Here is a 12,776-nt window from a genome sequence, read left to right on the forward strand (position 1 = left end):
ACTCATAACCCTAGTCTATGAGAAAAACAGACAAATCCCAAGAGGGGCATCCTACAAAATACTTGACCAGTTCTCCTCAAAACTGTCAAGTCAACAAAAACAAGGAAAGTCTGAGAAATCTAAACATAGAAAGGCTAGATGTAACATTGTGTCCTGGATCAGAAAAAGGACATTAGGTAAAAACTTAAGGGAATCTGAATAAACTATCAACTTGATAGTAATATCACTATTGGCTCATCAATGATAACAAATGTATCATACCCAGTGTAAGACGTTAATAGGGGAAATGGATGAGGAGTATATGGGAACTCTGTAACATCTTCTATTTTCTGTGAATCCAAAATTGTTTTGAGAAATAAAGTCTATTTAAAATTTTTTTTTAAAACCTACAGGTACACACAATAATATAAATGTATAGAAAAATGTCTAGAGACACAGTGAACCAACGATATTGGTAATTTTCTAACCTGTGCTATGAGTTGCTTACATGGAAAACAAATATATAGTACTATAAAAATAAGATTTATTGTGGGGGAAGTAAAAGAAAAAATAAAAACCAGTTTAGGCTTATTTCTTATCAGCAGAAAAGTTTTATTCCTTTTAAGGACAAACAATTAAACCACATCCAAGGCCTTAACTTACAGACACAAACCAAAGTAGCCATTTAAAGCATTAGATATTGAGATACAAGACATACACTGGGGGAAATGCTTCGCCACCTGAAGCTTACACCAAACTTTGCTCGATCGACAGCTGAGCTCTGCTAGTGCTTGGGTGTGGCGGAGGGGAGGAGCAGGCCTGCAGAACCAAAGGAGAACAGCTGTGTTCTACAAGTAGGGAAGCATCTTAGACTGCATCGGTCAGGATATATTTCACGTTGAAGGGGAGAGAGGAAAAAAGCCAAGTCCCTCTTACAGGGCATTAGGCTGCCTTGCAGAGCGCCACAGCAGAAAAGCGGACTTCGCCTTGCTCACGCTCAGTGAATTCTCTGCAGACCTTGGCGGCGTCCTGAAAGGAGGAATGTCATTAATATGCAAACAGCAACAGCTCAAAATGAAAGTTTCAAAGGGCAAGTACCAGGAAGGCCTATTAATGCTCTGATCAACTTCGAACCTCCCGTTAAACTTGGAAACCAGGGCTGGCTTAGGGCAAGAGAAAAACTTCCAGGTGATGGAAAAGACGGGGCCCTGCACCAGAGATCTGACTTCAGGAGCTCTGGCTCCTTCATTCCTTCCACCAACTGCTCTGAGCTTCTCCCACCTTGTGCCTGGTTTTGATGGGATAACTTCACCACCATTAGTGCTCTTTTCCTCAAATCAAAACAAGATAGAAAACTGATCTCTTTCCCATAAAGCGGCATAAGAGAAAAGTTATCCTAACTCAGAAATTCCCAGAGTAGAAACAAATTTCTTTGAAGCAAACATTTCATGAAACAGCCTTAAAGTTTAAACACCTGGTATTCTAGGTACAAAGTGAAGGATTCTTAGATTTATGGCATAGTGACATGTATTACTAATGCTAAGACCTAGATTACAAAGATTGGTAACAGAAAATCGATTCTAATGTTAATTTATTTACCAAACTCTAGGGTTTAAATGCCTTGGATCATAAATATCAATCACTCTGCTCGATTTGTAAAAAGTCCAGTGGAAAGATAGCTCCACAAACCATATTAGATATAAGACCTTTAAGAGGATAAGGAATACTCTAAGACACAGAACAGTCATGGAACATCAGCCCCCAAGGACTAGAAACCACCACCTCCATGAGTTTGACCCTTAAAAAGCATCAACCACGTGAGAGTTTCGTTTCTGCTTTAGAACCACCTGTAAAAACTAAGTGATGTAGATTGACATCTACCTTTTATTCTCTATCAAAATTTTTCATATATTGATACTCCAGACACTCTTTCCTGAAATTGACTTTCCTGTAGGATCCACAGTGTTAATTAACACTAAGGGTGTGTCTCTAAAGAGAAAAGCCATCTCCTACACAATGAGCAGTGACCAAATTCATTCCAATTTAGGATACTTGGGTTAAGTTTAAGTATTTTCTCACAAGTTTAATAATTCAGTGTACAGTTTAGACACCCTAAAACATCTTTAACCATATAGAGCCAGTCTTACTGAGGATAAGAAATTTCACTAATTACGATGCTGGTTTATATTCATTTTTTATTTTTTTAAATATTGGCACCTGAGCTAACAACTGTTGCCAATCTTTTTTTTTCTGCCTTTTCTCCCCAAATCCCTCCAGTACATAGTTGTATATTTTAGTTGTGGGTCCTTCTAGTTGTGGTATGTGGGATGCCGCCTCAGCGCGGCCTAATGAGCAGTGCCATGTCCGTGCCCAGGATTGGAACCGGCGAAAGCCCTGGGCCGCTGAAGTGGACCACATGAACTTAACCACTTGGCCCCGGGCTGGCCCCTATCTTCAATTAATTTTAAATGAGATTCTAATTGGAGAAGTTAGTTTTTATTTATTTTGTCTTTTTCGGAGGGGGAGGTTGGCCCTGAGCTAACATCTGTGCCAATCTTCCTCTATTTTGTATGTGGGATGCTGCTACAACATGGCTTGATAAACAGTGCATAGGTCCACACCCAGGATACGAACCCTCGAACCCCAGGCCTCCAAAGTGGAGTGTGTGAACTTAAGCACTATCCCACCGGGCCAGCCCCCTATTTATTTTTTTAAACAAAAGTTCTGCCTTCCCCATACCAAATAAATTCTACTGAAGTAACAGTTTTAGATATCCTATGTGGGACACATTTTATGGTGTTAGGGTTAGAAATGAGTTAGGATGTCCCTCAGGAGCTTTATTAGAAGGACCAGTCTCCCCCAAATGGGTCATGATCAGAAATTCTGCCAGTGTTCTTATTCTCTCCCATAAGTAAATTCTGACTCATGCAACGCCCCCCAGCTCCTGTTTCTCTAGATTTCTCATTCCATGTTACTACTCCCACACATCCCTTGTACATCCAAGATTTAGCTCTAACTGATCTCAGGTGTATATGACAGCAAACTAGAGAAAGTGACCCTCCCTCCTACAGTGGCATAATCTGGCCCACTAGCACCTTGCAGTCATCAGGTCCATTATATAGACAGCTAGTACTGTACAGTAACTAAGATGGTCTCAATTTGAACCATGGTTCTGCTATTTACGTCACTGACCTAGGGCATCACTTAATCTCTACACCTCAGTTTCTTCATCTGTAAAATGTGAATAATAACACCGACCTCACAGCCTCATTAAAAGGATTCTATAAAAGATATAAGTCACCTAGAATAGCATCTAGCACAGAGGTCAGCAAACTGCAGCCTGGGGGCCAAACCCAGCCTGCAGCCTGTTTTTGTGAATGAAGTTTGAGTGGCACACAGCCACACCCACTGATGTAGACATTGTCTACGGGCTGCCGTGGAGCGGTAACAGTAGAATTGAATACTTGGAATAGGGCCATATGCCACACAAAGCCTGAAATATTTTCTACCTGTCTCTTTACAGAAAAAGTTTGCGAACCCCTGGTCTGCACACAGCAGGCACTCAAAAGATTAGCCGTTGCTACTACAAATGAAGTAGTTATGCCTTAACAGCATGTTTTATTTTATCACAGTTAAGGAACTTTCCTTTATAACAGAGCATTGATTCAATCTGAGAGCCTCATTTTTAGGGTGAAGAGGCGTAGGCTAGTGAACTCTTGTACAGAACTACGAGGTTTCTGTAGTCCCTTGTCCCAGGATGGTTACACAGTGATCCTGCATCTTAAAGTTCTTGTCAGGCATGTTTTGAATCTGCTTCTCCCATCCTGTAAGAGTAGACTATGTGGGAAGAAAAACTCCTGAAGTTAACTGCCTAACCAGAATCCACGGTACACCACCTACAGGCCTGACCCAAATCCAGCACCTGAGGGATTAGAAAGGCTCAGGTTGCTGCTCCTCCAGTCATTACCCACGATGTAATTTGACAAGAGGACAACGGTCACCTTAATCCCACAAGGAAGGAAAGCAATGGCTTTCAGGCTAATTCCAACCATGGGCTAACGACAGCACACAATACAGATTAGTCAGGGCTGCTCCAAAGGATCCTATTTAAAACCATTTGCTACAAAATAAGGTAGAGAGAATTACCAAATGATCTTTAAGCCCTAAAGACTGCTATTAACCCAGATGATTGGTGTTGGCAGTACTGAAAAGGTGTGAGCACCTCAGAATAGACAATTTGGCTAAAGAAACACGGGCCCTAGTGGAGAGATTCCAAAGATTACCTGCAGCAGCAGGTCCTCTGAACTGGTGCCATGGTTCACCGGGAAAGGCATCCGCCCATCTGTAACAAGAAGCCAGGCAAGTCAATCTTCTCTGCACGTGTTCTGGCTGCTGTGCTTGCCCAACTGAAAGGGGAGTTCTAGATCCTTCCAAATACCACTGCCATGCTCACTCCCAGAAAGGGAAGCCTGATTATAACAAGCTGAAAATGAGGTTTAAGTGTTCCTAGAAATCCATCCCAGGCAATTCTTATCTACAATCAACAAGACCACACAAGCCCAATCTCGCTACCCTAATAGAGCGCCTGTGCCCAACTCTTGGGAAGGACCAGAGCAGAAGTCAGATGCAGTCTCTGACATACAGGAAAGGTGGAAACAGGAAGGGGTCCTTGAGGTTGCATCTGCCCCTCAATGACTGCCAACTGGCCCCAAATCTCCTTGGCTCTTGTTTGCCCATAGGTAGTGTCTTGACCTGAAACAACATGGCTGCAAGTCCTTCTCCATCAATACAAAGGGGATGACTCTTACAAGATGGACAAGTTTTCTTGTTGCCACATACCAGTTAATAGAAATTACCCCAATATGTCCCAATTCTTTTTAAACAAAGTCATATTGAGGCACTGATCTTTTTCCAAAAGCATTCCTTGTCTGAAAAGGATGATACTAGGCACCCAATGCTGGTAATGCTGTGGTGGAAGATGGGAAGAGAAAATATGAACTCGTACGCCTTGAACTGGCACTGATCTATTCTATTTACTGGTTTGTGACTAAAGCATTCATTCAGCAGGTCAGTTGCCTCAAGGGAGTGCTCTGGGTACGATAAAGGGTTAAGCGGCCTCATGAGAACAGCTTGTTGTTCTGGCTTCATAAAGATAGACAGCACCACAAGGTTATATACCAATTCTGTAAGAGGAATTAATCATGAAAAGAATGCACGAAACTATATTAGATTCCAAAAACGGAGTCAAACATACCAAGTTCATAGAGGTGGCCATCCACGTTGTTAAACAGAATAAAATGAAAGTTCACTTTGTCATCTACCTGAAGAGAGTCAAGAAATATTTTTGAAAATGAGTATTCTTTATTGTACTATACTGTGTTTTTAAATTTTTCTTCAGCTTTGAGATGTGACATATAACATTATGTAAGTTTAAGGTGTATAACATGTTGATTTGATACATATATTTTGCAATGATTATTTTATAAGCAGAATTTAATTCACTGAAAATGAATTCTCTCATTATTTAAGTGTAATATCCTTGAACCGGAATTGCTTATGTGTTATTTTACATTATTAGAGCTAATATTTATGTATTTCCTATATACTAGGCCCTATTCTAAGCCCATTAAGGTAGAAACACTGTAACTATCATAATTCTATTACTTATTTTTATTAAGGAGGAAATTAAGGCTCAGGGAGGATAAACATGTCACCAGAGGTCAGGACTAGAAAGTGGCAGAGCCAGTTAGAGTTATAAAGGCACCATCACTGACCTACACCTAATTAACACTTGACTTGAAGGCTCTGCTCAGATTAACGGTATACTAAACCTTCTAGAAACTGTCAGTCCTTGCTAGTACATCTGACTATCTCCAAAAGTCTGTGAGAAGAGCATTTGAAATGCTCAATTACTAGCGGGAGTGTTACTCACTCTATTAGACTCATTTGGATCCAAACAAAATACTATCAGTTTGAATTTACTCAAGACTACGTCAACTGCCAATTGCATTTCTGAAGAGCATTATTCAGACATAATTTTCTGGTGTCATTTGGCTGTGGGTGAAAACACTTGCTGTGTTCCCGTAAAGAGGTTCTTGCACATACTTCAGGGGAAACACAGGTGGCAGCTAAGCAGCCTGGCTCTGATTTGTGTTTGTATTTACCCGACATTGGCCTTCCTGTGCCACAGCATCATGGGCTGCCTGAATGGCCTGCAGAAAAGAGAGAAGAATTAGCACAAAACCCCCCAGAGTTACTGAAAAGTGATGTTCTGGAAGTTCTCTTCCTACCTCATTCTTTTCAAAGCATTTGGCTCTGTCTTCAGGGGATAACTTCTCCGTTTCAGAAAGAAATTGTTTCAGGACTGATCCATCCTCTTAAAAAAAAATGCCCACATTAGTACAGATAAGGTAATGCGAATGGGTGCACACTGATTGCTGACTTCAGCTGTTGCACAGCACGTCGTGTTTAGAGACCTGAATCTTTACTATGGCCTCCAACATGTGGATGAGCTGTCCCCTCTTCCCCAGCCTCTTTTTTCAATCACTTCCCTCTTACTGCATTCAAGCCAGAGAACTCTGTTGCTCCAGTGTGCCAAGTCTTTTCTTGCATCTCCTCCCTGCCACCCTGGCCCTTTCACCTCCCACCTCACACTCATCTCTCAAATCTATCACCTTTGTTACACAGCATTTATCCATGTGTAACAAGTATTTGTGAGATTTTTAGTGCCATAAAGGCAGGAACTGCCTTGTCTATCACTCTTATCTACAGCACCTCACATGCACAATTAATGTTTACTGCATACATGATGCAACAATAACATTCTAATCTAGCAATAGTTCTCAAACCAAGATTTTTTATATCAGGACAGAAAATGCAATCCTGTAATATGGTTATCCAGATAGATATTAGCCTAAGGATCTTAAATAGAAATGTAAAGAGCCTAATAGTTTGGCCTAGAGACAACCACCAGCTGACAGGTGGTATAAGCACTTTGTTGTTGCTCAATGCAGGTGAGTCTAGATGCTGAACACACAGCTAGAGCAAGAGTGACATCTTTCAAAAGGCCTTATTTGAACTTTCAGCTCTAAACTTAAATAACAAACTTGCTAAATGAAGACCATTCAAAATTAGGAAGTGATAGGAAATCTCTTAACTTTATGAGGAGGGCTGTAGCTCATATAAAGTCTTTGGCATGTTGTGACCATTGTTACAAGAGTTACTATTCTGTTGGCCTCAGGAGAACAGTATTCTAGATAAAGTGAAGCTTATGGCAGAAGAAAGAGAAAGGATCAAGTCACAACTTTTTAATATGGCTCAGTCAATATTTGAAAAAGCAACTTCTAGAAGATCTGGATCTTCATGGTCAGACAAGTTAATTTTTTTAATTTCAAAAGTATACCAGGAGTAGAGTCTTGGCCACACTTCCCTTATTTAAACAAACAAACAAAAAGTATGTGACCTGCTACAAGCAATGGCATGAACTATTAGCTGAAGGTATTCAATTCTTAGCCATCTCTGTCTGTCATCTACATCAGGGCTTGGCAAACTACTACCACCTCTTTTTGTAAATAAAGCTTCATTGGAACACGGCCACATCCATTGGTTTACATCTTGTCTATGGCTGCCTTTGCACTACAAGGGCAGAAACCATATAGCCCTCAAAGCCTAAAAAATGTACTCTCTGGCCTTTTAAGAGAGTTTGCTGACCCTTGGCCTAAATCATATATAATGCCATGTATTTTAACATATTTTAGTGCTGTCAATTGCGCTTTTGACAAGCTTAAGAGCTGAAATTCACTTCTGCTATATCCTCCACAGCATCCACTGGACGTGAGCTAAAACCCCTGATCTGACTTGTTCACAACTTATGGAGAGAGGCAGCCCAAAAGTGTGTTTCATTCACTCTTCCTCTCCAGTGGAAGAAGCCAAACCATGCTTCTTGAAGAATTAGCTTCTATCCCTCAAAAGAGAGAATCAATAAGAATTCACCCACTGATTAAGTTTGGAGAGGTTTCCAAAAAAATTAAGGCAATGATTTTGCTGAATAGACCCTTGGGGGTTTTGGAAAGAGTTATGGTTAACTAGGGGTCAGCTAGAGGATGACTGTCCTCGAAACCCACACCTACCAAACTCCAGTTTGTCCTGGTTATTGGCCACGGCGTGGATAAGTCCGATGGTACCGCAGGAGTTCCCAATGGTCTGCTTCATGAAGTACACCTTAGGACTGACTTCTTGTCCCTTCAGTTCTTCAATCTGTTTTTTCCTGAAGTTCTCGTGCTGTGAATGTAAAAAACATTTTCAAATCTCAAAACGAAAATGCAAAGAACTAGCAGATGGCAGCACAGTGAGTTCTACCACCTAAATGGAAACACAGTGGGATGTGCAACCAGGAGCCTTGCTTCGAGACGCTGGCCAGCGCCCAGAGAATGGCCTGTCTTGCTCCCACACCCACACAGGCCCATGGGGTTCCGAGAGGTTCTGCGACTCCACCCGCTGATGCTGCAGTGCAGTCACGGCCTTGGATACTGCCCAAGGCTTTGTCGAGACACCATGGCAACCTTTTCACTTGAATCAGATGGGGTCCTGAAGTCAGAAAAACAGACAAGCTCATGATTTTCTTCCTTTAACACCAAGGACGACTGTATTTCGTGTAGGCATTCCAATCAAGCTTTAGTCAATTTAACGCCCAACGAGAACGTCAGCCACTTTATATCACACTATTTTTTAAAATTCTACTTCTATTCCATCCAAGCATACTTCTCTTCAAAAACAAAGACAAAATGAGCCTCAACTGTTGGAAGAAACAATTTAAAGAAATTATTTCCTCACCCCTTTTAGGAAGGAAAGGCAACTGGTCGAGAGTGCTGAGCTGTGACTTCCCAAAATCATCTCATCCTACAAGAGGAACATGTGACACTTGTTTCTCCTTGCCAACTATTCAATGAGGAGAGATCAGCAATTTGCGGTAAATGAATGAGACTAGCGATAGTTTTCCTCAAAGCATCCACAGCTCTCTGTACAGCAAGTTAATGGGCTTGTCTGGACCTTTCATTAATGAGTTTTAAAGACCTTAAAGATATAACTTCTCAGTTAAAAACAGGGTGTTAATGCTACAGAAACAATAGTTTCCCATAACCAGCATAATTCAAACAGAACACCAGAAGTATATTTCCAATTCTAGTAGCCTTGCATCACTGTAAATGTAATTGAAGTTTAAGCCTTGTCTGTGGTACCATCACAGGAATAAGATCTCTTATCCCACAATCAACTTAAACTCCAACTAGTAGGAACTTCCAGCATCATGTATCTACGAGATCCCTGGATTGAGCTACTCACTGACTGTTAAGGATTTTCACTTTTATAGGTTAAGTTTTTTAAAAATGGGAAAGTACCATCCTTAAGAATTGTATTCTTGCTCATCGACATTCTATAAATATTTCACTATCACTTAAAATTACCTTTTTAGAAGTGGTCCATTTAGGATTTCACAATATTCTCCTAGGTAAAATTAGATGCTTTCTAAATTAACACTAGTTTCTTTGGAAGTCCATCTATATAAACCACAACTTTTCTTTCAATGTGCTTCAGTGTTTCGTCCAATAGGTGTTCTGTGTCACAGAATAGGTGCTCCATAAATCTGGAAGAATGAACTGGAGCTAAAGGACCAAGTCTCGAGCTCTTTCAAACATAAAACGTTCAACCCAGAACGATCTCTAACAAGAGCTGCTTGATCCAGCAAAAGGAGACCAGTGGGCTTTTGAAAAGCAAAACACGCTGCACCACTGCCTCCCAGAGGCCTTGCCTCTGAGCGCTGCTCAAAACCTCCGAGTCATCATGGTTCCCCTACTAAGAAAGCTCGGTGAGGCTCAAATGAGAGAGAGGCGACTGTGTTTGATTTGGTAAAAGCGAAGCTAATTTGACTTGCAATTATTTGGCAGCTCTGTTTTAACTTAACTAAAGGCTTTGGCAATAAAAGACACGTCAGTGGGATTATTCTAATAGCTTTAATAAGTATTTTTTAACCCACAATACTTAGCCTATTTACTAGGAGGAACACCTAGAACTTCGCATAGGGTTTAATTTATGCTGAGGATGCTTCTAGAATACCTAGCCCTAGGACGGTGCTTCATTCAGTCAAGCTCACTCTGCATTCGGATTGATGCCCCAAATGTAAACATCCGAAGTTTTGCTAAAGCAAATTTCAAACACTCCCAATCAGGGGTCAAGTGACAGCAATAGGAGATAGACAATGCCATGCTAATTAGTGGGATTCCATACATCGCAAGGCAACAATTATCGCAGCTACCTTTTTATATCTGATGCTCAGTCTTTGAGGTACATATATCCATGCATACTTGTAGGAAGAAGACCATCTAAAGGGAAATGAAAAGGTGTTTCCAAGACTGCTCTATCTAATGCCCACCTATTTCATGTAGCTACAAGGTCAGAGAGGAAAGAGGGTAAGAGGTGGAAGGAGGTTCCCACACAAGAACCAAACACAGATGATTAAGCTTTTTAAAACGGCACATTGGAGAGGCTAAAACCAAGTGTGCTTGTTGCAGGGAGTGGAAGGATAGGAAGAATCCCGAGTCCACGGGAGACCCAAGCAGTGGAGGTGGAGAATTAAAGAACCTATTGTTTTCCTGTGGTTTAGGCGAGCCCGTCCCCCTCCGTTTTACAGCAAGGTGGGAGCCTGAGAACCAAACAATAAACAGACAGGTCACAACACTTAAAGGGAAACAACCAGCCATTCCTCGGGATAGAAGGCTCAGAAAAGCCTAGGTTCAAGCGAATTCATGAGTAGGATGAATTATTTCCCTGGACTTGGGATGACGGAACTGAGATGCCTCTTCTCTTTCAAATTTAAGGCAATGCTGGATGGATGAGCAAAGAGGCAATAAGCGCTATTACAAGAGGAGCCCCAGTGAGTAGGTACCACTAAGATGCGGGCTCCTCCCTCCATCCCCCAGAGTTTTGCCAGATCTGGGCGCCAGGCCAGGAAGGAAGGGGAGCTGGGAGCCTACACTATCCTCAATGCCTCTCTCCGGTTTAGGGGCAGCGCGCACCCCGAGCCCCCTACCTGGGCCGTGAGGGGAAACAGCAGCAGCAAGGCGCAGGCAGGCGCTGGCACCGAGCCCAGAGTCTCCTCCTCCAGCCCCAGCACGTCCACGAAGCGCCACTGGCCGGCGACCCCCAGCCTGGCCAGCACCTGCGGAAGAGACAAGTAGGCCAGGCGCGCGGAGACAGGCAAGTCGGGGCACCTGCCGGGGGGCGGGGTCGGCTCGGCCCCCTCCGTGCCCTCACCCCAGCCTGGGAGGAGTCCCCGCCCCGCCCCCACCCCTGCCGGCGCAATGACACAGCACAAAGCGCGGCCCACACGTGGCTCCCGCGAAGCCCGGGCACCGGAGTCCGCGCTGCCCGCGCCACGCCCTCCGGAGCTCGGCCCTGCGCTCGCATCTGGGCGCGGCCTCCTCCACCCCACCCCCGACAGGTTTCGCAGAGTCACCCGCAGACCCCGAGGCAGGGGCAGAGGGAGGGCGCCCCGATCGCGCCCCGGCCGGGCGGCCACTGGAGCGCGCAGGGCGCCGCGCGGTCCTTGCGAAGCAACCAGAGCCGGTGGGCGCCTCCGCCTCGGCGCTCCCGGGGGAGGGGGACAGAGGCAGCGCGAGACGCCACTCACTTTGTTCAGCATCTGAAAGGCAAATAAAAGAAAAAATGCAAAAATAAAACCAGTCAGCGACAAGGCAACCTGGCGAGGGCTGTCCCTCAGCCCTGCGCTCCCCGGGCAACGGTGCACCTGACGCTCACCTCGGGGTTAATCTCCATCGGTTTGAGCTGCATCTTCGCGAAGAGCGAGAAGGAGGAGAAGCCAGGGAGTAGGAAAAACAGCAAGCGGAGCCGCCCAGGCTGCCGCTATAAAGCGCCGGCCTGACGCACTGTGGGTGCCTGCGCAGGGGGAGCAGGGGCACAACCAAGCGAGGGGGAAACGGTCAGTCGCAGGCAAATGGGCACGAATCCCCCCGTGCGCCGCGCGGAGTGGTACGGTCAGGCCCACGAACCTTGCAGTCTCACTTGCGGGTGAGATAATCTTGTGGTTGTGGAGATGGGTTTTATTGGTGGGTGTTGCTGGAGTGTATGGAGCTGTCCTTTTTGATGGAGTCTAATTTTTTGCGAAGTTTCTGGAAACCCACCCTTTCTACCATCCCAGTTATCCGAAACCTCAGGGTTTCTGAAACGTTAAGAAAAAGCTTCAACTCAACAGGTATATATTTAATATGAATATAAATATGTCTCCCAAATCTCGCAGCAGTTTGCGTTTGACCTTAGACAATTCATCCTCCATGTTAAATCAAACCGGTACTGAGGTTCTTTTTGAACTGCCTAGAATAAAACATAGTCTGGAATATAGCAGCTACTGCGTTAGGAATGCTGATGTAATGTGAGTCCCCGGAAAGAACTGGTTGGTCATGGGGAAGCTGTAGAAACCTGGGGGAGGTGACCGTAACACAACATACAGAGAAGGCAGGCGGTGGAGACTTTAGGACACAGATCCGGGGAAAAGACAGGCACCATTTCGAGATGAGAGGATGTAAAAGGAAAAGGGTTTCTAAAAGAACGGGAGGTTTTGAAAAATAAAATTATGTGTTCACAATAGAACACCAGTGAAGAAAGGAAGGGCAACTGAAGAAACCATTTCTAAAAAAATCGTCTCTAATGATCTCAGGTGGGGTTTCTTTTTCCCACTGGCATATTCCAAAGATGGAGAGAAAAAGCATATGCCGAAGAATGAATAA

General features: G+C 43.7%; 1 protein-coding gene across 2 annotated transcripts; it reads right to left on the bottom strand.

Annotated features, from left to right (window-relative positions):
- Nucleotides 1-567: 567 nt before the first annotated feature.
- On the bottom strand, nucleotides 568-11,928 carry UCHL1 (ubiquitin C-terminal hydrolase L1). 2 transcript variants are annotated; one of them, XM_070615040.1, is made up of 9 exons: nucleotides 11,791-11,928; nucleotides 11,663-11,674; nucleotides 11,063-11,191; nucleotides 8,109-8,259; nucleotides 6,270-6,355; nucleotides 6,144-6,191; nucleotides 5,234-5,300; nucleotides 4,263-4,321; nucleotides 568-1,008 (listed from the first exon to the last, which is right to left on the bottom strand). In XM_070615040.1, exons 1-9 carry the CDS (start codon nucleotides 11,821-11,823, stop codon nucleotides 922-924), a joined length of 672 nt encoding a protein of 223 aa, XP_070471141.1. In that variant the 5' UTR covers nucleotides 11,824-11,928; the 3' UTR covers nucleotides 568-921. The 2 variants fall into 2 exon arrangements, with proteins under 2 accessions (XP_070471141.1, XP_070471140.1); XM_070615039.1 differs by having other exon boundaries at nucleotides 11,489-11,674; nucleotides 11,791-11,912.
- Nucleotides 11,929-12,776: the final 848 nt, after the last annotated feature.

Source organism: Equus przewalskii, chromosome 3, assembly GCF_037783145.1.
Source record: "Equus przewalskii isolate Varuska chromosome 3, EquPr2, whole genome shotgun sequence".
Taxonomy (NCBI): Eukaryota; Metazoa; Chordata; class Mammalia; order Perissodactyla; family Equidae; genus Equus; species Equus przewalskii.

Bases quoted from the DNA above. Each gene is read 5' to 3' on its own strand.
- UCHL1 (XM_070615039.1), bottom strand. From the start codon at position 11,823: ATGCAGCTCAAACCGATGGAGATTAACCCCGAG. The intron at 8,260-11,062 runs GTAGGGGGCTCG...TTACATTCACAG, and splicing joins TGTTTCCCCTCACGGCCCAG to CACGAGAACTTCAGGAAAAA. The intron at 6,192-6,269 runs GTAGGAAGAGAA...TCTTTTCTGCAG, and splicing joins AATGCTTTGAAAAGAATGAG to GCCATTCAGGCAGCCCATGA.